Source organism: Zophobas morio, unplaced genomic scaffold, assembly GCF_036711695.1.
Source record: "Zophobas morio isolate AGI-343-1 ecotype UQ-CSIRO unplaced genomic scaffold, CSIRO_AGI_Zmor_V1 ptg000030l, whole genome shotgun sequence".
In the NCBI taxonomy this organism is placed as follows: domain Eukaryota; kingdom Metazoa; phylum Arthropoda; class Insecta; order Coleoptera; family Tenebrionidae; genus Zophobas; species Zophobas morio.
The window spans coordinates 11,366,176-11,390,046 of record NW_026972135.1 but is presented as its reverse complement, the minus strand read 5'-3'; the positions used below and the strand labels follow the sequence as shown (position 1 = coordinate 11,390,046).

The window sequence follows — 23,871 nt, the reverse complement described above, 5'->3', positions numbered from 1 at the left end:
GGGGTTCCTATCTATTTTTGTAAAGAAGCTGAAATGACGTCGGGGCCTCTTGATGTTACTTTTTTTCTAAAAGGCGAAAGAATCTGATTTTCCTTGACTAACACACTAACACTCCCATTCGACAGAAGAACATAATTAGCCCCGCCCACCCACCCCGCCTCCATTTTAGTGATTAATTTTATGTGGTCCCAATGAAATGAATGATCTTATACTGAACAAAAATAAAATTAGTCGCTAGAATAAGAATAGCGGGTGGGCGGGGTTAGCACTTGCTAAGATAAGCTGATTTTGGCAAATGGTACTCTCTAAAAAAAAATAGAGGGCGGGCGGGCGGGGCACCGTGGTCTCTTTTTGGGAAAGCTGAAGGAATCTTGGGGGTTCCTAGCTATTTTTGTGAAGAAGCTGAAAGGACGTCGGGGCCTCTTGATGTTATTTTTTCTCTAAAAGCCGAAAGAATCTGGGGTTCCCCAATTTTTTTTTTGAGAAGCTGAAAGAATCTCGGAGGCTCTTTGTGTTATTTTTTTTTGTAAAATGCGAAAGAATCACATTTTCCTTGACCAATAAACTTGAAGCAATCGAATGGTATAAACCTTTTGCATTCCACACCTTAAATTCTATTAGTTTCCCCTCCCACTCAACAGAAGAACATAATTAGTCCCGCCCACCCACCCCTCCTCCATTTCAGTTATTAATTTTATCTGGTCCCATTGAAATGAATGATCTTATACTGAACAAAAATAAAATTAGTCGCTAGAATAAGAAGAGCGGGTGGGCGGGGTTAACACTTGCTAAGATAAGACTGATTTTGGCAAATGACATACCTTCTAAGAAAATAAAGGAGGTGGGGTGGGCGGGGCTACTACTTGCTATGATAAGACTGATTTTGGCGAATAACATACCCTTAACTCCAAAAATGATTATTTTATCTGTTCACGCCTGAATATTTTGGTGTAGGCAACACATTATGCATCTATTACTCTTTTTAAATTAGCAATCGTAGTAAATTCAACAAGAACAAAATGACACTATGTCATAATAACAAACAAAGACGTCAAGCAACTAATAATGGCAAAATTTAAAGAAAATATTTAGAAGGTAATTTATTCGATCCTTAAGCGAATATAAACAACAGTGGCGGCTCGTGACCTTTTGAAATGGGGGGATACAAATTGATTGATGAGTTAAATATGAAGATATTAAACAGGTTGTTATTACCAATTAATAGACGAAATTGTGTGACGGAAATAAATACAAAAATACATTCAATAAAAGTAAAAAATATTTGTCCAGATACCTTCGAATCGTAGATCGTCCACACCAGTATTAATCCACGGCGATGGTTTTAACTCGTTACTAAGGAGGCACACAAACAAAACAATTTATTATTTTTTCACAATTGCCCATTCACCAATATGTATCATACGTGTTACGTCTATTAAAATATCTGTGAAAGTCTCTCGTTTTGCCATAAACAGTTTTTTATTAATAAATCGGGGGTGGCTGTCCCTAAATTTTTCACTAAAATTTTACCGCCGTTACAAAGAGTACGACGGTAAAATTTTTATTAAATATTTATTCAAGCCAATTCGTCATGTTTATTTAAAATCAAACAATTTCACTTGCGCAGAATGAAAATTAAAACCCGCAATTGAGTTACTGCTAGTGGGCACTGTCGGAACAGGACCAGCTGAATACCACGACTGCACGCACGGTTTCCATGGCAACGGTGTAAACAAAACGTCTAAATCGGCCATTATTTGGTCCCCGTCTCCGCTTTTGTCAGCACTTCATCAGCAATAACAAATTGTTACGTTGAGCGGGCGAATAAACTCGGCGTACGGTAAACTCAACAATTTATTTCTTACTCGAATTTACACGAACAACTATTACAGCGATTATGTACAAAATAACTCCGGCGTAACTTGTCTGGACGCTCACTGGACTCGACGTGATGACATAATGAATAAGCGTCGTTCTCGACGGTGGCCTCTATTTAAAACCTATAATGTTTCTCTCGATGGATCCAGAACGCCGCTTCGAGGGTTTTCCGGGCCCGTTATCGATGAGTCATACTACACACTGGAAGAAACGCATACCTACTAGAAGACCCATAGACGTCGTACCGGGGCGGCGTGCGGGTTTATTTCGTAACAATATCGTATATCCAAGACACAACATCTTTAGGTGTAAGTGGATGTAAGTTTTGCTGCATTTTATACAAGTGGAGCGAGCTAAAAAAAATAGTTTTGATAATTATGACACAAACTTCCGATTAATTTTTTACATATTGAAAATTACTATTTTGCTATGTCCAGTGTATTTGTAGACCTAGTAACCTGATAAATAAAATAAAATAAAATAAAATAAATAAATAGGTATGCTATAATAAGTACTCAAACTGCCCGCCTTATCCTTCTTCACACAGCGCTTCTACTCGTACGTAGTCTAATTAGAATCTCGGGTGGTATATGAATATCTGTACGACACCACGATTCTTTTCGATTTCTCTTAATTTTTTTTCGAGTCTTCTCATACTAGTCCCACTTTCCCAAAGTTAAAAGCATATCGGTTTTTTTCGGAATTCGAAAGCAGTGTTGACAAACATTGAAAATAAATTGACTGTTATCTTAACAACTACTAGCCCCGCCCACCCACCCTCTCTTTTCTTAGAGGATATGTCAAGTCATTTTTATGTTAGCAGCTACTAGTTAGGATAAGACTGATTTTGGCAAATGACATATCTTCTAAGAAAAGAGAGGGCGGGTGGGCGGGGCTAGTACCTGCTAAGATAAAACTGATTTTGGCAAATGCCATACGCTCTAAGAAAAGAGAGGGCGGGTGGGTGGGGGTAGTAGACATTTAATATAACTTGTTTTGTTTGATTACTAAGTCGCTTCATTGTTCAGAATTAAGTCGAGCAGTAAATCGTTAAATAAACCAAAGATTCTGTTTGACAAATAATTCTGATGGCAAATTTGGTAATTTTTTGACATACTTTCAACGTGCACATAAAATGTAGTTTTTCCCAATATTTCAGGAACAGTGCGTTGCAAAATTACTAAATATTTCTTTATTTAAAATATTAAAAACCAGTAAGTTAATTTCTGTTTAAAAGCTGCAACGAAACTTTTTCGTTATCATTATTAAAACTTTGACCTCTATTCAGGTTAAAGTTCCCGTTTTACTGCAACGTTGTATACCGTTGTTAAAAATGTAAAATATTTACGCCCATAATTCATTTAAACTGCACAGCACCATGTATAGGTTCCATGCAATCATTTCAGAGCATAAGCTCTTGTTTTGTAGCGATAAAAGGCATTCAGTGGAAATTTTAATACATAATAAAATATTTACAAATTATTTCAAAAGGTATTTAAATTATCCCTTTTTGAATAACTACATTTCTGTTCGCGCAAATTTTCGAACAATGGATGAATATAATATTGCGTTTTTTACAAAAAAATAACAAGTCCATTTTTAAAAATAAGAGCTATTTATTGAAACTGATGGCCTACCATCACACCATTATCTCGTAAATAATAGAAGTAATAAATCAAAACTTGTATTGGCGTAGCAAAGCGTCCAAATTCAGTTATGTCGATAACACAATAAAAGCATATAAAACAAATTAATCTACCGTTTTACACTGTAACATTACAAATTCTCTATGTACCCTACGTAATTAACAACAAATTAAACATTTTATCGATTCACGTTCGGTAGAAGTAACCAGGAAGATGGTAACGTACGAATGACGTCACTTGTCACGTCAGACGTGTTTAAAAACCATAAAATATTACCATTTATGTGATTACTTCCGGCAATCGCGAATTAATAACACTAATATAAAATTCAGTGCTCTTTCAGTAAAATCGGTCGATTTGTCCCTTCACTGGCCAGGTTCTCCGCTTCTTGCAGGGCCGCCAGGCGGGCGTGTTCTTCCGCTATCTTCTGAAATAGTTGGAAGTGTTTGTCTTTGGCACGTGACACCGCCACCGAATCGACCGGAACGACCACAGTTCCGGGTGCGAAGGCATGGGCATTAGCTATTTCGGCGAATTTAGCTAAATGGCGGTTTTTGGCGGCGGCTACAGTCGGAGTGTCGGATGGCACAGGCGGGGGGTTTTTGTTAAGGACCGGATGGAAGCCATCTTTGTCGGCGATGTACTCCACGGTGCGGATTTGGTGGCGGGGGTCGACGTATGAATATGAACCTAAACAAGAAGTTTGACTAAAGTGGATGGATAAAACGAGGAGCGAATGGCCACTCCTTATAGCTCTCAAACAAAATCGGTAACTTTTTTTACTAAGACAAGTACGAAACAACGAGTGGGTAAAAATGTGAAAAATGATGAATGGGAGTTTTAATTATCAGCGGAAGTCGTAATCACGAAGCCTCACCGAGACAAATGGAAGTTTGTAAAGCAATCAACGAAATAAAAAAGAAATAAACAAGGAGCTAAGATTACGCGGTGGCGTAACATTATATCAGATATTTCAGCCTCTTTGAGAGAGCTGCGAGCGCCGTCGTTCCATCTACTAGTAGCTCAACTCGTCCGATTAGATATATTCGACAAAAGGCAAAGACCTGACTTTCTGTACTTTAAAGGTTGAGTGAGTTGATTCCGACGAAATACACAAGAATGGTAAACGTGAGCATCACCATCACCTTCTTCAGGACAAAAAAGCTTGCTTTAACTAATTGTCAAAATTAAAATAAAGAAATGATTATTACTATATTAAATAACTTTATCCCGTTTTGTTATAACTATGGTCCCGCCAGACGGATTTAAAAAGTAAGTGTAAAATTCCAACAAAATGCGCTAGGACCTAGGGCAAGCAGGCCATGAAGAACGCAATTTGCGCTATCAGACAGAAAACAATAGGTTTTCTCAAAGCTTGCAAGCATTTCCAAGTACTAAAATCATTCTTTGTCGCTTTGTCTTAGACAAACAAATGACTCCTCGTTGGAGATTGTTATTTCTTTGCAAATTGGAAGGAAAATTGTTTTATCTGCAGGGCTTTCATAAATGATTCATGCATCCAAGTGGGCACTGATTTGTTCCGCCTCGTTCTGATTGTGTAACGTTGTTGATAAGCATTTAACTGGTTGCATATCTTGCAGGATATTAAGTTGAAAATTATTCTAAACATTTTTATATTATGTGTGATCATCATAACTTAACTAGCAGTTAATTATAACTCAGATTATTATATTTCACTGTGATTTTTAGTTTCTTCCTTTTTTGTTGAAAAGTTTCTACATCTAAAGTTGATAGTTTCTGCGGTTGTTAACGCTAATTATTTGACGTTTTGACCGGTAGGTAATGTCAATTATTTTAAATTTCCCGTCAATTCTTCAGTCTGATTGACCGATTGACATTAATTGGCATTTATAAACTCCGTTGCTAAGTTGCTGTTGATAGTAACATTGATGTTTAACGTTTGCCGTATTTAAAGGGATTGTAGAAGAAAAGTGGAGGATTTAAGTTGATTGCAATACAAATTTACCATTTTAGACATGTTTTAAGTTTCTTGTTATCGAAATAAGTCTGCACATACTAAGAAAAAACGGCAAAATGTAGCCCCGCCCACCCGCCCTATCTCAATTGTGATGATTTTTTTTATTCGTCGTGAGCCAAGAAGGCGGAGCTTAACTGTAAAATCCTTATTTCTCTACGAGATATTAAAAACATGTTTTTGAGTATCGTATTGTTCAAAGAATACTATGTACCCCTACCCACCCCGATCTAAATTCTCAATTGTGATGGATTTTTCATTCGTTGTCAGATCGAGGGGCGGGGCTTAAGTGCAAGATCGATATTTGTCTACAAGAATTTACCATTTTAAATATGTTTTAAGTTTCTTGTACTAAAGACAACTACGTATATTAAGAAAGAAGGCAAAATATAAGCCCCGCCCACCCGCCCTATCTAAATTGTGATAATTTTTTTTATAATCGTCGACAGCCAAAGGAGCGGAATTTAAATGCAAAATTATTATTATTTCTCGTTCTACAAGAAATTACCATGTAAGACAATTTTTTGAGTATCAAAGGATACTATGAATATTAACAAAAAACACATAACTGTCAGGATCTAAATAGTAATGAAGTTTTCATTCGTTGGCAGACCTAGGGGTGAAGTCTAATTGCAGAATCCATATTTCCTTACGAAAATTTACCATTTTGAAAGTGTTTTAAGTTTATAAAAACAAAAAAAATGATTACAATTGAGATGGGGTGGGTGGATGGAGTTTATATTTTGCCTTTTTTTCTTAATATACATAGTATTGTCTGAACAACACGATGATCAAAAACATGTTTTTAATTTTCTGTAATGAAATAAGAATTTTGCAGTTAAGCTCCGCCCCTTTGGATCACAGCGAATAAAAAAAATTATCACAATTGAGACGGGGCGGGTGGGCGGGATTACATTATGCCTTTTTGTTTTAATATGTGTAGACTTCTTTTTGCAACATGAAACGTAAAACATGTTTAAAATGGAAAATTTGTATTAAGGAAATATCGATTTTGCAATTAAGCTCCACCCCATAATTGCAAAATCCACATTTCCTTTAAAAAATATAGGGGAGTACTATTTTAACCATGTTTTACGTTTCTTATTGTGAAAAGATGGCTATGTGTATTAAGAAAAAAAAGGCAAAATATTAGGAAGTGTTGTAATTAAGTCCCTCGGCCGACTCTCTACTTTTACATTTTCCGACCTTTCATGACCCCTAGAGTACGAAGAAATAGGTCTTCCATTTCCGTCTGTCTGCCGTCCTGATTTTTTTTTGTATGTTTTTGCAGACTGAATCTTCTGTAAGTATTCTTAAGTTGTGCGAGTGAGTTGTCGTTGTCCCCCTTTACGCCGCCACTGGTTACAGCTTAGTTTACCATTATTATATTATATTTTTTGTTGTAGTTATTATAAATAAATGTTATTAAAAGTAAAGAAAAACAATTTGTTTTAGTGTACTTTATTCTTAATTTTCTTATCAAGCAACATAAATACATATAATTGACACAACATATGCCCAAGGACGATTACGAGTTACTTGTTAAACAAACATAACCTCAATTCGACTTTCTTTGTTCTTCTTTTCACACAACTTAGTTTTTCTGGATAGAATAACCTATTATTTATTAAATATATAGGGTATAAATATATTCTTATTAGCCTTTGTCCCTAAGCCATATTTTTTTAGCAATATAGGGGTTCCCAAAAACAGATAAACAGAGATAAGCGATTTGAACTTTAAAACTTTTAAATATCGGTATTTTTGTTTTTTCAAATAGAATTTTATGACTACATGATAATCCATTTTTTTGTTCTCTTTCTGTCAGTATGTCTGTGGGTCCTCTAAAAAAGTAAAAATCTCAATAAATATCAAGTTTAAATGTTGAAAATATTAAAAAAAAAAGAAGAAAACATAAAACAGGGTGTTTGTTCTATTGAAAAAAGCTGAGAAATCGATATTTTAAAATTGTTATAATTTAAGTTAATTTACAAACACTCTGTATATAAAAACCAAATTTTATTTATACCACAATAAAGCGCGTATCTATTTATCCCTCCATAAAATATTATGAGTTATGACCCAGATTTAAAAAATAACCCTATTTTGAATTTATTGCAAACCCTTCAATTTCTAAAAAAAAAAAAACAAAAAAATTGATATAACTTTGCAACGTCGCATGGGCATATCGAAAATACACTATCGTTATAAAGCCTAAGATTACATTGAAAATATATAGCGTATACTATTTGAAAAAAAAAGTTGTGCGTTATACCTTAAACACAGAACACTCTAGAGTATAGTTGAAATTAATTTTTGTATATGGTCCTAAAAGAACTCTGCAACTTTCTAATAATCAATGAGATTACGTGCGTAGTGACTCACCCTGTATAATTTACCGGTATATTTACAACACTACTAATGAATCAAAAGAAAGTGAATAAAAATAAAGTAAAATACAGTAATGGAATACAGATGATCTATATGAAAGAACAAAATATCGATGCTTGCAAATGATAATACTGCAGATTTTTTAATGAACACCTGCATATAGGAGCACAACAAAGCGCGTATCTCTCTTTATCAATTCTTGAAATATTGTGTCACATATACTAAAAATAACCGTACTGCGTTTTTTTTTTGTGAAAAAATATAGAAAATTGGAATACGTGGCAACATCGCATCGGAATTTCAAAAATAAAATATAGTTGTAAGCCTAAGAACATGACATGAAAAAATATGTAGGATGTTCCATTTAATATGACTTTGGTAATTCATTCTTTTTAACTGTATATCTCTAATTAATTACTAAGATGTGGAGGAATACTTGTATAGTGATTCACCCTGTATACGCAATCTAGGCTTCAAATCAACATCCTGTTTTTAGTAATTTTTTATTATTAAGGTTGAAGACGACGTTTTGGTTTTTTGGGCATACATTACTAAAATTACTGTATGTAGTGAAAGAGATAAGAAGAAAATGAACACAAAAGACACAAAAAAGAAAAATATAAAGGTGGTGAATTTAAACAAAAAAGCAGAGATATAATATGAAAGAAGGTAAAAGACTGAACAAAACGAGTAAAGAACAAAAAGATTCTGAAGAACTGAGCATTGTTTTGATAATGAAAGGTATACAGGGTGCAAGATTATACATTAATAGTGGACTATTGAAAATATTCTTTGTTACAGTCGTAGTAGAACTGATTTACGGGTACAAGTCATAATTATTTTCAAATATATAGGTGTTCTACTAAAAGAGTACATCATTTAAATGGAATACCCTATATACAGTCGCGGAGAGAAAATCTTGGTCGTAAGTGTCATTCTACTGTCACTTTAAATATTATTATAACTTTATTCTTAAGTTTTGCCATTTCGGGTATGCTACCACTAGATGCGACGTGACAAATATTTTAAATTTCAAACATCAGAGTAATAATAAAGCATAGACTACATCAACATTTTCAAGATGACAGAATGATGCTCCAAGATTTTCTGGCCTCGACTGTATTTTTATAGATTTAGATTTTTTATAAAAAACGAAACATAATCTCAGATGCAAGAGTATTTGATGAATAGTTTCAAGATATTTGTACATTTATGCAGGGTGATCAAATTTGTAAATTGTCAGGTTTTTCACATTTTTCGTGTTGACATCAAAAGAAAGCTTAGAAATATAAGGTAGATAGTAAATAAGTCAAAGTAGTCCTCCGTTTTTTGTATCTTTGTGTAAAAGAAGGTAATCAAAAACTTTAATCCAAAGTTCCAGTCGTCCATATTTAAATATGGCGAATTTAAGTATGCTTAAATATGATAATATTTTTACGTAAAAACGTAGACTATTGAGACATATTTGGTTATAATTTTGTATTTCTAGAAAATAAGTAGATTTAATTGTTATGGCACAAAATTAGAGACGGAAATTATACAGTTACAGTAAAAAGAAAAAAAAAAAAGAAAACTCGACTCTAAATTAATTACTGCGATACGAGGTCACAGTGACAACAACCTAAGAGTCGGTGAAATGTACACACGGGTGAATAGACTTTTCTTCTCGTTGGTCTAACTCACTTTATCACTATTATCATTACAAGTTTAAAGTTATTAGACATGTCCAACGAACCCTACATAATATTTACCAGATCCCGAGATAGGAGTATTAAAAAGCAGGTGGTTTATTTACTGTACGTAATTACCAGCCAAGTTTAGATGTTTATCATCCCCTTTCAAACCCCAAACCTTTATCATTAAATGTCTAATAAACGAAAAATATGAGAGTAGAGTGAATAAAAAAGGACCTTACCTTGTACAACACCGGATCCATCGGAAACTTCCGAATGAGTCCGGTCAATGTGTCCGGGAAATCGACCAGCGGCGTAACCGAAAGCGTAGGGCTTCGGGGGCGGCGGCGGGGTGGACGGTTCGGTTTGTTGCAGTCTCACCAAGTGGGAAACATCGCACACAGCGGTGGAAACAAGAAGGAGGAACGCCAGAATCTGAAACGTCCACGTTATTGTTATTGCAAAAAGTAAATTATGTTGCATTGTGCGCGTTCGTCATAATTTTCGGGCTGATAAGACAGCCTTTCATTTTTGAGAGAACAAACCTTTGAGATATACTGTCCGAGGAAGTGTCGAAATTCTGATAGCCGTTCACGGGTCTAAATTATGCTGCAACAATGTAGAAGAAAAATCGAGGGCTTACAACGGGTGTACAATAAAAAATTATTTGGGGCAGGGCGAATATACTTTACAGCATGGATGTTTCATCACTAGTATCTTAAATGCAGACGGGTTGACAACTTCATCTGCAGATACCTAATTTAATGAGATTGACGGATTCAACAAGTTCATGAAGATCGAAAAAACTTATAGTTTCGCATGAACTTTTCACTAATTAAACTGTGACCACTGTTTTGCAGACCCTGTAAATATATTGATCTGTAAAATTAGTGTTCCTTGTTTCGCTTAAAAAGGGTGTAAAAATGATGCACCGCAGGGTTAAAAGCAGCCTTAGGCCGACGACACAGACCCACGTAAAGCTCTGCCGAAACATTTTAACACAAATCCGGCACTAAATTGCTAAAAGTCATTGATTTTGTTCACATTATAACCCCTGTTAGCTTTTTGAAGTATTTGTGTCTGTTTGTTTTCTTTTTTTGTAAAATTAAACTCACTTTGATTGTTGTAACCTTTTAACTTCAAAATTCTTTCAATTATTTGCAAAAGGATTAATATAAATTTTACACAACGTTCTTTCTGTGGTCGGGCGATTGTTTTCTATTGATGAAAAGCCGAAGTGTTTGCTTTAAAACTTTAGAATTATTTTAATTTTGACACGAAGACTAACTAACATTTGTCTAATTCCAAAAAATTGATTACGTCATTCCAAAGTTATGTTAAGTAAATCTCCTTGAAACGTGTTTATGTTGTTACAATACACGAACTTGTATAATTTTTACGGGGACAGAAAGTAAGGAAGAACTTCATCAACATTTCAGGAAGGTGATTAGGGAGTATTAATTAAATTTATTTATTTATTCCTGTCAGAAAATTTATGGTGATTTCATTATCGAATACTGTCGTGCTATTACTTAGATATTATCATTGAATGCTTCCCCTTTCACTGACATCTTCCACGAAAAAGAAACACTGCAGGCTCGTTTTTAGTTGATGCGCAATCCGAGGATATGCAATACTATATTTTTACGATGATCGGTAATTAAAATTGGCATAGGTAATACGACTATCAACACACTGATTATATTTCCAACTCAGCTTAGACTCTAATATTATCTCGTTGACTGGACTAAAATTGACTGGTCACTATTGAGACTGATGGGTTCCTTTCTGGATAGTTTGCTGTCATCGTTTCGACTTCGTTCTGGAGCCCTCCGCCGAGATTTTCGCAGAAGCGCTTCTAGGCGCTTCTTTAGTCGAACGCCGTCCAGCCGCCGTCACCGATGATGAGTCACCCATCATCGCCGTACATACTAGAAAGCCCTCTAGAAAACCCATAGGCGTCATTCTATCACTCGCCACCCGAATCTTGTGGCACACCATTTCGTAAACGGTTAACAGCTTCTCCTTCAAGTCATCGACGTAATCTATGACCTCCTTTAGTCCTCCACTCGGACAGCCGTGCAAGACGTCACAAGGAAGGCAAACGAAGTTCTCTTCCAAAAACTATGCGCGCCGGTGTCTGACCCGTCGTGTCATGGACAGCTCATCGATAAGCCAATAGCAACCTTCCATCTGACTGCGGGTGCAACAGTGTAGTCCGCGTCTTCCGTATCCCGAGTACTTCAGTAACCCTTTGGAATAAGTTTGACTATCAAAGTTTCTGCCTTGGTCCGAACGGATTTCCATTGGAACCCCAAACCTGCTGATCCAATTGTCAATTAGCATTTTTGCAACCGTTGTGGCTTCTTGGTTCGGTATGGCATAGGCTTTGAGCCATTTGCTGAAGTAATCGCTGACGACCATTATGTATTTATTCCCGTCCTCGGTCGCCGATCCACTGCAATTCTGTTTAAAGGCGAACCGAGGTTTACTGTTGCATCGGCCCTCTCGCCCTAGTCCTCGGTCCCTTGACCGCCGCACAGGTCGTACATGTCTTGCACTAGTTCTCGATATCTTCTGGACAACGGACCCAGTAGAATCTCTCCTGACTTTAGAAAGCGTCTTGTTGATACCCAAATGAGCACCAAAGCGGGCGTTGTGCATTTCTCGAAGTACTTCCTTAGTTCTAGTGGCTGGAACCACCAACTGCATGGTCGTATGTTTCCCATCCGGACTCTCCCCCTCCATAACGCTTTGAAAGAGGGTGACAATACGGCACCTATTCCGATGTTGCATGCGTCCGTGTCCGAGATGAACATTGCCGATGATCGAGGATAGAACAAAATAGGACTAGAACATAGTGCGTTCTTCAATCTTTTAAAGGCTGCTTCACATTCAGCAGTCCAATTAAACTGAGACTTCACATCCGTCAGCCTCTGCAGGGGAGCAGCAATATCAGCAAACCCGTTAACAAACCTTCTGTAGTACGTGCACAATCCCAAGAAGCTCCGGACTTCGTGTTTATTTCTTGGTCTTGGCCAATCGCGAATCGCATTGATCTTCGTTACCGTAGTCTTGATCCCGTTTGTCAAAACAGTATGCTTCAGAAATTCTTCTTCTTTTTGGAAGAGAAGGCATTTCATCGGATTCAGCGTCAAGTTTGTTTCCTTCATTCGACTAAATATTTCTTCTAGGTTGGTCAAGTGCTCCTCAAATGTCTATCCCATTACCGCGATGTCGTCTAAATAAACCAAACATGTTTTCTATGTTAGTCCTCGTACTACCATCTCCATTAGTTTCTCAAAAGTAGCCGGAGCATTACACAGTCCAAAAGGCATTGTGGTAAATTGATACAAGTCGCTCCCGGCAGAAAAACCGATCTTTTCCTTATCTTGTGGACGAATACCAACTTGCCAATAGCCGCTTTTGAGATCCAACGTGGAGAACCAGGCGGATCCTGATAATGTTGGGAGCGTGTCATCAATTCGTGGAAGAGGGTAACTGTCCGTCTTGGTTACACCGTTGAGTTTCCTGTGGTCTGCGCAGAATCGCATCGACCCGTCCTTTTTGGTGACTAGCACTACAGGCGAAGACCATGGACTGTTTGACTCCTCTATAACGCCTTCATCCAACATTTTTCGTACTAGTTCATCGGGTTCCTCTTGTTTCGCCAAAGGTAGTTTTCGCGGGGCTTGACGGATCGGTTGCACGTTTCCAGTGTTTATCCGATGTTGCACTATGTTTGTGGGCCCAGAGGACTATCCAGAAGCAAACATTCCATGGTGTTTCCATTGAAATTTTCATGTCACTTTTCGCTGATGTTCGGTTCGATGACCAAGCTCTAGGGCAGGAATTTCTAAGTTTCTTCAAGATTGTTATCAGAAATATCTTCGTTGTGATGATCTGATGCATAGTTTGTCTGTTTGAGAAAAACATTTGCAACGCGTACAGGTATGTCACCATCGGTATTAATTAAAGCACTCGCAATCATGAAATTCTTCTTGGAGGTGTACGGTGGTTGAATAATGCTGAGGGCAAATCCGGATTTGACTTATGCTTTGACTGGAACAATCGTTTCTGCGTTCCCTCTAACTTTCACATTCTGGCAAGCGATCAGTTTTATAAGCTTCGATTCAATACTGCGCTGATTTAGGACAAACACTTCAGTTCCCAGACGTAGGACTTTCTCTACTGGATCGACCGTCAATCCATGGCGGCTAATCAAATTGTGGGTAAGCGGAAAAAATGTTGTTACCTCGGTGGGAATCGAACCCACGCCTCTCACTTTCCGGGCAAGCATCCAGACCACTCGACTACGAGGCGACTTATCTTTCTCCGCTTACCGACGTGTTATTATGCTGGGGTGCGAAGGAGATAGTTGCCGGCGTCGCCCCTGCTGCTCTTACGGTAGTCGTTCGAACCTTGGCGGTGCTGTGGATTCCGAACACAGCGGGCACAGGGCGGCAGCAGAGGGATGTTGCGTGCGTGCGTGCGTGTGTGCTTCTCTGTCGGTGGTCACCAATGTGGGTAAGCGGAGAAAAATGTTGTTACCTTGGTGGGGATCGAACCCACGCCTCTCACTTTCCGGGCAAGCATCCAGACCACTAGACCACGAGGCGACTTATCTTTCTCCGCGTACCGACGTGTTATTGTGCCGCCACAAAATCCATTCCTAAAATAGAGTCGTCTTTAATGTTAGCCAAGAGAACCCGATGTTTTATCTTCAGCTGACCAATGCATATTTCTACCTCTGCTTCACTCATGATTGGCGTCGACTCTCCAATCACGGTCTTCAGTCTGATTCTTTCGGGCATAGTCGTTAGATCTTTAGGTCTCAAGAGTCCTCTACGCAGATCTGAGACTTCAACGCCAATATTATTATCGATCTTGGTTGCCACCCAAGTCCTATTAATATTTCCCGGTATAGTTGGATTACTGCCTTTGGTGAAACTGCCTATTTTAACTTCCTTGGGGGTCTTATTATTACCAACCAACACATTCCCCAAAGTACTGCTTGTTTTTAGTTTTCCTGTACATTTCGTTGAGGAGATCTTCATGCTCCAATCCTTGAAATAGTCCATCTATTATTCGCTGTGAGAATTTTCCAACAGCTTTTCCACCTTGTCGTTTTCTTCCGTCTCTAATTTTGCCACTCTGACTTTGTGGCACGTTCTTGGAGAATTGTACACTTCCAGCGCATGAATCAGGGCATGAGATGATGTCTGATATCTTGATACTTGTAGGATCTTCTTGATTTCAACGTTGCAAATGCCATTTACAACTGCCTCAAACTGTTTTTGTACAATGAGCAAGGTGTCTAACCATCATAGGTGGATGGTTACTCTCCATTCGGTCTTCTATACATTCCACTGATTTTTCTAACTCACTCTTTAATTGATATTCCATTCGTCCTGCAATATTTCCTATATTTTCCAATGCTGGTGATTATGTCATCTTTTTGTTTGTCTATTTTTGAGTCCATCATTTCCATTTTTCGAATATTTCTTCTATTTTTGCATCCAACTTCTCATCTCTTGGGTCGATTTCTTGCGTCTATTTTTTCATCCAATTTTTATTTCTTCCGTCCATCTGTACGAGCATAGCCATGATCTGCTTAATTTGTTCCTCCATTTTCGTGCCTTGAGTTCTAGTCTCAACAGGCATTGATTTTCAGAATTTTTCGCAGAAGCAATTATAAATCTTGAAACTCATTTCCGATTGGCGCGGGTAAAACTCAACAACTTGTTTCTCAGTATCACAAATTTCCACGACTGGAATCTCGTTGACTGAAGGAATCGTTCCCGAAAGTGATCTCTATTTAAACTCATACTTTATTTCTAGATATACCCCGACCGAGGTTTTTCTGGAGTACCCATCGCGACTTTCGCTTCCAGGTTTTTCTTTAACGCTCAGCCGCCGTTACATACGATGAATCATCGTCGTACATACTAAAAAGCCCTCGAGAAAGCCCATAGGCATCGCATTCGTTCAAGTCAAACTAATTTCTACGTGACATTCTTTCGATGAATACCTACGGCATAAAATTTTTGAATCTAGCCTGCATGTTACGTGGGACATCCTATATACTGAAACTGATCCAGGCTTTTGAATTTCTGCTAATGGAGCAATAAATAAAGTAAAATAATTAAATATGTATGAATGTAAGGAACTGCACTTAAATTTAGCTGTGGTTAATGCGCTAAACTGTCCAATTAAATGCAAAAAATCTGAAGCCGAATTTCAGTTTCGTATAATCCTTAATAATTTTAAAAGTGGCTTTCGCATTATTAATTTTTATGGTAGAAAAATCCAAGAGTAATGGCTCGGCAAGATGTCGAATAATCAATAAAAACAAAAATCCCCAGAATAAGTCTGTTATGTGTATCTGACCTGCGAAGAGATCAGTTTTTATGTCTCCTCATAAACTCCTGAAATATAATTCTTTTCTTTCTCTTGGTGCGAAAAAGAGGTATGATTACGTGAGATTATACGAATAAATATTAACATTTGCCAAACTGTGGCGACTCGTTCCTAGAACGAAACTCAATAAACTAATCACAAAAATAAATATTTAGTTACTGGCTTTGCTGCACTGTTGTCAATATTCAAGTATTAAAATTTTCATTAATTACACATATTATGTTTGATAAACCGGCTGCGTTGATTTACATTATTTCAATGAATAATAAAAAATGAGTAAATTAAAAAGTTAAATTACACTCTAGGCATCAACACATGTTTCAGAAAATATCTATTTGCATATGCATCACATCCTTTCTGTACTTCTGATGAAACAAAATTCATTGCACTAGATTTACTTAAATAGAAACTGGACAGCTCTAAACAAGCTGTGGTTGATTCTTCGAATCAGTGCACATACATATTCACTTTCCAGGCGACATTAACCTGGTTCTGTGTTCTATATCTGAAATCGCGGTCTCAATTAATCACGACTGTCCTGTAATCTATCAGCCCTGTTGCTGGGTCTCTGTTTAAAATGCCAACATTTAAATAGTTTGCGATCTTTTGTTTTTCAACTAAAGTATTGTAATCTTTTAAGCAGTTTTTGTTTGTATGTCTTGGTTATAAAAAATTAGAGCAACATGTGATATTATCGTATCTATTTGTTCATATACCGGGTGATTCAGTTCAACTTTGAATCTAGTTGTATATCAGAATTAAAAATTAGCAACCTGTTGCGAGTATTCCGAACTTTGCCATCTTAAATTGCCAACACAGGATAATTTGTCTACAATAATTTAACCAAATTCGTAGCCAATATCAAACGCTTTGAACTGAAAAATACAATTTCAGTAGAACAGAGATTTCAGTGCCAAAACTATAAATCTTAGGGTTCAACCTAGGGCTTTTACTATTTTCAATTTTTATTACAGACATTGTTGAAACCTGTTTTATAAGAGGTAAGACTTGTAACGGATTTGTTCCTAACGTTTATACACATTAGTTAAATTACATTATACATAACATACACGGACATTATCCTGAACACAATTATCTCGGATCCTAGATTACACGAAGAATGTGAATTACTTGAGTTATGTATGTCTTAGAGGCAAATACTTCTCACTAATGTTTGTATTTAAGTTGTGAAATGGCTTTGTTAAGTCGATTTAATAGCCTTGGACTTATTTTCTTGTTTGTTACCTCAGTTTCAATTATCTTGTACCGACTTGCTATTTAAGTAAATAATCATACTTTATGTTTCAGAGCTTACAATTCATGTTAAACTGTTTTTCTCTTATTTACTTTGTCTTTCTATTTGTACTTTAATTTAATTAGCCATGCGGTTGGCTTATATGTTATTATTATTTTTTGTACTTTTTGTCTTGCATTGGTAATTGTCTGTTACTAGTATTATTTATTCTAATCACGTCATCACAGAATTGTTTATTCATCAAATTAAGAATGAGTCCCTCTATTTTCTTGAAAATAGAGAATGCGCCCGGCGATATTTAATAACGATAAAATAATAATAGTAATTTGTGTTCCCGAGGCGCATTGGTTGGGGGGGTGCTATTGACGTCGGTTAATCCCTTCACCGAAAAAAATCGAGGAATTTTTATGACTTTTGTCACGTTCTTAACAATAACATTTAGTGATTTCAAAATTTCCTGACCTGATCTGATCTGACATGGGCTGACATAACCCAACTTTATTATTTTTATTTAGTAGTGGATATTGTGATTTTTGAAGTTATATTTTTGACTTCTTAGCGGTTTTGATTTCAGAGAGGTAAATAAATAGAGCGATTATAAATTTTGTTTGTTTTCTGGAAGTTAAAAGCTGGTGTAATTTCTGCAAAAGAAATATGGTAAGCGAACTAACCTTGCTAAAACAAAAACGCGTCCTATTATGACCACGTATGGTTGACTTAGCATTCCTTTTTGATAAAACAAACCTTATTATACGCAGAAACATTAAAAAGCTCACTCTGGGAGTTGGTTTTAAAAATCCATTATCAAACCCCTTTACTCACTTAGGTAGACCACATATTCCACACTTTTAAATTAAAAACCGGTCGAACATAAAAAATCCATCACAAGCTTAAAATAACGTGAATTCATGAATTTGTAAAAACAAAGCGTTTCAAGGTTTGAAAACATTCCCTCTGAAACACGACAGCGACTAACGATTTACATCTTAACTCGAAAAAAATAAATATTTACCTACCCACATCGAAACCGTGGCCAGAAAGATACATTTCAGAGAGGGTAAAATGTAAACAGGACCAAGTCAAGGGATGAAAAATGTGTTTAACACGAACGAATGGCTGCGTCTTAATTCCGAATATTTTTGGATTTAAAAAATGAGGAGCCGGAGACGCAATAAGTTAAAAAAGAAGGGACGGTTGTTTGCAGACGTTTGCGTCCTTCCCAAGTTAAATAATAATCAGTATTTTATTTATTTATTTAGTGCCGTCTGGATTTTAATTTTCTCTGCTGCAAAATTAATAAACGTGTTTAAATCGCAGTAGGAATGAAAGTTCTCGTGCTTCGTACGAGCTTTGTGTCTTGTATTAATTTTCTGTCGGAGTTATTACGCACAACTTTTTGAATACTTTAAGTTTAAGAAATAGTAGCTCTGGTTGGAATTATAACGTGAAAGTGTCAGTTCGTGTTAGGGGCAAAAAGTCGTAAAATAAAAGCTCTCGGTACAGAGTAAGTCGAGAATCATAAAAATGGCCATTTGTGCGTGAAGCTGAGCGTGCAAGAAATGCATTTTTGCATTTTAATGATCGGCCTAGTTGCCTTTAAAGCGATTTAGATTAATTAACCGTGGGCGCCGATAATCGTTATTTATGAGGAGTAAGGGCATATTTATTTTCTAGTGGAAGCCGCCAAGAGAAATTTCACCACGGATACTTTATTATTATTACGTACAAAATGAGTCGTCTAGAATTGAAATTGTTTTGGTTAGATGCAACACTTTACTTAGATTCTTATTACTATAGATTGAAAAGTTACTATCAAACAAGATACCAAAAGGTCTATGTTTACTATCACTACTCCGACCAACTTCAAATGAGTGAAAGCAAATTTCGTGCATGGCTAGGAGACTGAAAGCTTGCATTATTTATTATTAGTGTTTACCAAACTGAAGCTTTTTTTCAGTCTAACCTGAGGCCTAAAAATATTATCTTTATCTTGTATCGTGGTTATGAACATCTGATAAAGTAGTATAACATGGACTTTTTCTGCATAGCAAAAGATATCGAAAACCGTTTTAGAATATGGCCACATTATATCATGTTTAACACAACCTGCGGCAACGTGCAGTATTGCTTACACCCGTAACTGCTCTTAATGGGGTCTTTTGTTAGTGTAAATACTCTCTGCAGGTGAGGCAAATTCACTTCATTATGTTAAATCAGATTAAACAGTCTGCAATAAGGAGTGATATGTTATTAAAGCAGCTCTCATATTGACTATCGTTTTTATTTTACATAACGCGAGTATCAGTCCTGGATTCATATAAGGAGCCATAACTGTTAATCCCAAAAATCCTTAAACAAAATATTGTTCTTATTACATTTTCTTGCGGGAAGTTCACGATGCATAAACTTTCCAGAAACAGTTTCACTCACGTCGACGCTGTGTAGGAGTGAAATTTGTATTATAGTTGTCGAGAAAAAGAATGTGGCTTTTCTACGTCGGAAAAATTGATCAGTCTCCTTTTTATTTTGCTGTTAATACGTGCATGGTTTAAATAAAATGGTGCTGGTAGTGTATTAAAATTAAATGAACTCAAAAATTGGATTCTTTTCTTCTTCTATGCACTGTTTTAATTATCATTCGTTCATTCATGCATTCATACATCGTTAAAGATCAATGCGAAAGTTGTAGAAAAAAATGGTGGTCCTGAGAAAGACCTATTTTTGTTCTTCAGCTTGCAGTATTCGTTCGGTCTTAACACGGTCACGATCGTGAGTTGAGACTTGAAGGTACCATGATGTCGGACATGCTGTACCACTGATGGAAAGTGTTCGATCCACAATTCGCGGGCCAACTTGGCGTTTCCATCAGCCACACCATAAACACGTTAACCGAACACACATGACTGGCCTTTAAAGTGTTTTTGCACGTTGCTTATCAGTGCGCCGCTTTTTTGTTCTTAATCAATAGCAATAAATCTTGTTGTGAGCTATTCCCATTTTTTTTTGAACTCAGGATTTATTTCGCTTTTTATCTCCGGCTTCCTATAGATATTTGTACCTAGGTATTTGAAGGTCAATTTTCTAGAATTATACGCATTTAATATCTCTTCTTGTTTGGATTCGTAGTTCACTTTTTTCAAATTCTTTATCTGACTATTTCATCTACTTCATTTTCTGTTAATTTTCCTTCAAGCTTATAGGTTGTGTTGTTTTTTCTAATTGTACAATTTTTTCTGGTAGTTCTTGTTCACTACATGCCAAGAATTTACGCTATTTTTAGTGATCGTTATTTTAGTGATTTCCTGCTCCATTCGAAATGGTTTTTACACATTTCTAATACATATTTTTTTCTCTCCTTCATTCTTACAGTTTTCTTCAATTTCTCTTATTATAATCGCGATGTGTGTTCTTTGGTAGTATGATTTTTTTGCATGTTTCCTTTATTGTTTCATATTTTTTCACAGTTTTTGGAAAAACCCACCACCGTAAATACCGATTTGGGTTTTCTACCTGTGTGCGTACCGTTTTCAAATCGTCGCCCTCGAGCGAAAAACCGTACCACCGTCACCGTTTTTTTTTGTCGTTACCGTCCCGGGTCACCGTACCGTACCCTCGCGGTTTCCCGTTCCAAGGTCGCCGTCCCCAGGTCCAGGAGGAACCCGTCCTGCAGGAAGTCGCCGTCTTGTAGATATTTAAGTTGATTTTAGCCGTAAGATTGATTGTTTTAGACGTGTAGCTGGCAGGGAATAAACCCGCTTTATTGTTTAAAATTTATTTCCGTTTTATTTTTATTTTCTTGTTTTCGCCGGCGCTCACCACCTGGAGATTCGTGTATCCGGCTTGAGAGCAACCCCGGTGCTCCCTCGAACGAAGGCGCCACCCCCGGTGGTGTGAAGGTGTCCGCATAAGCCTAGGTCGGCCAGTCGTGTTTCTATTTCAGCGGCACTAGGCAGCCCAAGGCTTGGCACCGAGGCACGCCGACCCCAAAATATTTTCTTTACCAATCTTAACATTAGCATCTCCTATGACTAACTTAATACCGTGCTTCAGTATCTTTTCATATTCCTCTCTAATTTGCTATGACCTATTTTCTTTGCTTCTATTATGGCTTTTTTGATACTTAGCCATGGGCTCCCATAGAACCTTTTCTTGGGGGACATCCTCAAATTTTTGTAATATACTTTCTACATGTATACATATAGACTGTTAAAAAATGATTTGCATCTAGTGGGTTATGAAACTCATTTATTAATGTGTCAAACTTTGAATTAAATTTTAACGTTTATTTCTTTAAATCAGAACGGATACGGAAAACTTTGAACTCTAGAAGAAAACAGATTTATTATCGAAACCTAAACGCTTCTTTAAATGTGTGATTAACTTAACCTCAGTTTTTAACTATTCTAAATTTAACTTGTCCACAAATTTCTCTGTATAACACAATGGTTTTTTTTTAAACAGTTTACCATAATCATTTTTATTTTCAGTTTGGTAAAATTTTTCATCACATATGTTTAAAAATTAATATCTCAGTTATTATTAATATAAATTTTCGAACGCGCTTTTCACCTTACCCCTCTAGACCACCTCTAGACACTAAAAAACACAAAATCTAATTCTCTTGTATCTCACTTCTGATAATAAAAGTCGATAATGTTTCTTGGGTAGTGTCTAGGGTTCTGTAAACTGAAAACAGTGGCGAAAACCGCGTTCTGAAATTTTCACAAGTAACTGAGGTATCGATATTTAAAAATATTCATTGAAAAATTTCACCAAAATGGGAAAAAGAGTATTATAAACTGTTTAAAAAATTGCTCCAATGTTACTTCGACAGAACTTCCCTCGCTTTTGAAGTACAGTCCAACAAATTCCGTTTCTTTGAAAAGTTATAAAAATTTTTGTTTTCTGATATCTTTTGTATATTAAAAACCAGTGGTGTAAATAACACCGTGGGGGTGCAAATTCCAAGAAGGTGCCGTCCGCAAACATATGGACAATATGAAATATATTCAAAGCAAATAACCACTGAAAAGAGTGTATTATTATCAATGTACATACTTAACTTCGGTTGTTTATGTTTATAGATCGAAAGAATGTCACGTAGAAATTAGTTCGATTTGAATGAGTTTTTCTTCTCAAAACAGAGGACTAAAATTATTAATTAAAAAAAAAGGGCCAAGCCAAGTACTATAACGTTATTATAGCGTGCAATGGTTATTGCGAAAATTTGAACGTTTAGCGAAAAAACTGAGAACGAATTCGTATACTACAAGTATAGGAGTATATTTTTGTATAATATTAAAATCATTTTAGAATACGATTTATTGAGATGAGGTCAACAAATTATTGATGGGGATGATTAGCCAAATTTTAGTAGTTAACATTTAACAATCTAAATGAAATTTCCAATATACATACAAAATTTGACAACAATTAGTCTAGCGTTTCGGAGATTACGTGTCTAATAAAAATGGATACAGACAGACAGATAGACAGGCGGAAACGGAAGACTACTCTTTTCGTACTGTAGGGCCCGTGAAACTTCGAGAAAACATAAAAGTGGCAATTCGTCAGATAGACTAGCTTACGCTCGGGAAGTAAAAAACTGTTCTTTTGTTATAAAGCGCAACTTGTGGACAGATTATATTAAAAATTTCATAATATTAAGTCTATTAGTAATGGAGATATCTATTTCATTCTAAAATTTTGTTTAGAGCGTATGTAACTCTCTTTCTACATGGTAATTTCGAAATATATGCAATAAAAAAATGGGGAATAGCTCACAATAAGATTATTTCACTGTGTAAAATTCACGTTCTAAAGTGGTAGCAATCTCTAGAACTCACGATCGTGGCCGCGATAGGACAGAAAGAATACTGCAAGCTGAAGAACAAATTTTGGAACGCGACGAAGAAAACACTCGCCGACTTGCAGCTGAAGTTGAAGTTTCACAGTTTGTAGTGCATCGACGATTGTTCATGTTGTGTAATTTTTTGTGTGTAGTTTTTCAACATTTCGTGTAAAAAGGTAGTAGCATAAACAATGTAAAACCGTTGTGGCAAGGACCAAACATTCGTCAAAGTCAAAAGTCGACCACAATTTGTTTCTACATTGAATAATAATCTTTTCCACTGACCTTTAACGATGATCGAATGCATGAATGAACGAATGATAAGCAGCAAAAAGTCGGTTTTACTTTTAATTGAAACTGTGTTTACATCGTTTTTATTCGAACGTTTTTCCACTTACTGTTTAAAATGTGGATCAGTGGCTTCATATCGAGGGTGGTTCATGGCGATTTTGCCCCATTTGATTTTTAATTTGTTTTTTCTATATTTCCACACTACTACATTACGTAATGCCGTGGTTAAAATTATTGCATATATTTTGAAATCACCCTGTATATTTCGAAAATTAATAATGACAACTTAACTATCAAATGCACAAGCTGATACATGATAGCATAAGTTTTGTTATCAATAGTTCCAACCCAATATCACAAAACACTAACTTAATATCAGCTGCAAAGGCTTATTTTTGCCTGGCATTGCTAATTTAATGATGATGATTAGTGATTAGTAAAGAAACGACGTCATTGACGTTGCTTCGATT

General features: G+C 36.3%; 1 protein-coding gene across 1 annotated transcript in view; it reads right to left on the bottom strand.

Moving 5' to 3' along the window:
• Nucleotides 1-3,474: 3,474 nt before the first annotated feature.
• LOC135137994 (cuticle protein 16.8) overlaps nucleotides 3,475-23,871 on the bottom strand; it is a 43,054-nt gene continuing 22,657 nt past the window's right edge. The window contains exons 2-3 of the mRNA XM_064067797.1: nucleotides 9,827-10,019; nucleotides 3,475-4,214 (exon numbers count right to left, since the gene is read on the bottom strand). Coding sequence (XP_063923867.1) covers nucleotides 3,853-4,214; nucleotides 9,827-10,019 — 555 coding nt within the window. The 3' untranslated portion in view covers nucleotides 3,475-3,852. The remainder of the gene's footprint in view (nucleotides 4,215-9,826; nucleotides 10,020-23,871) is intronic.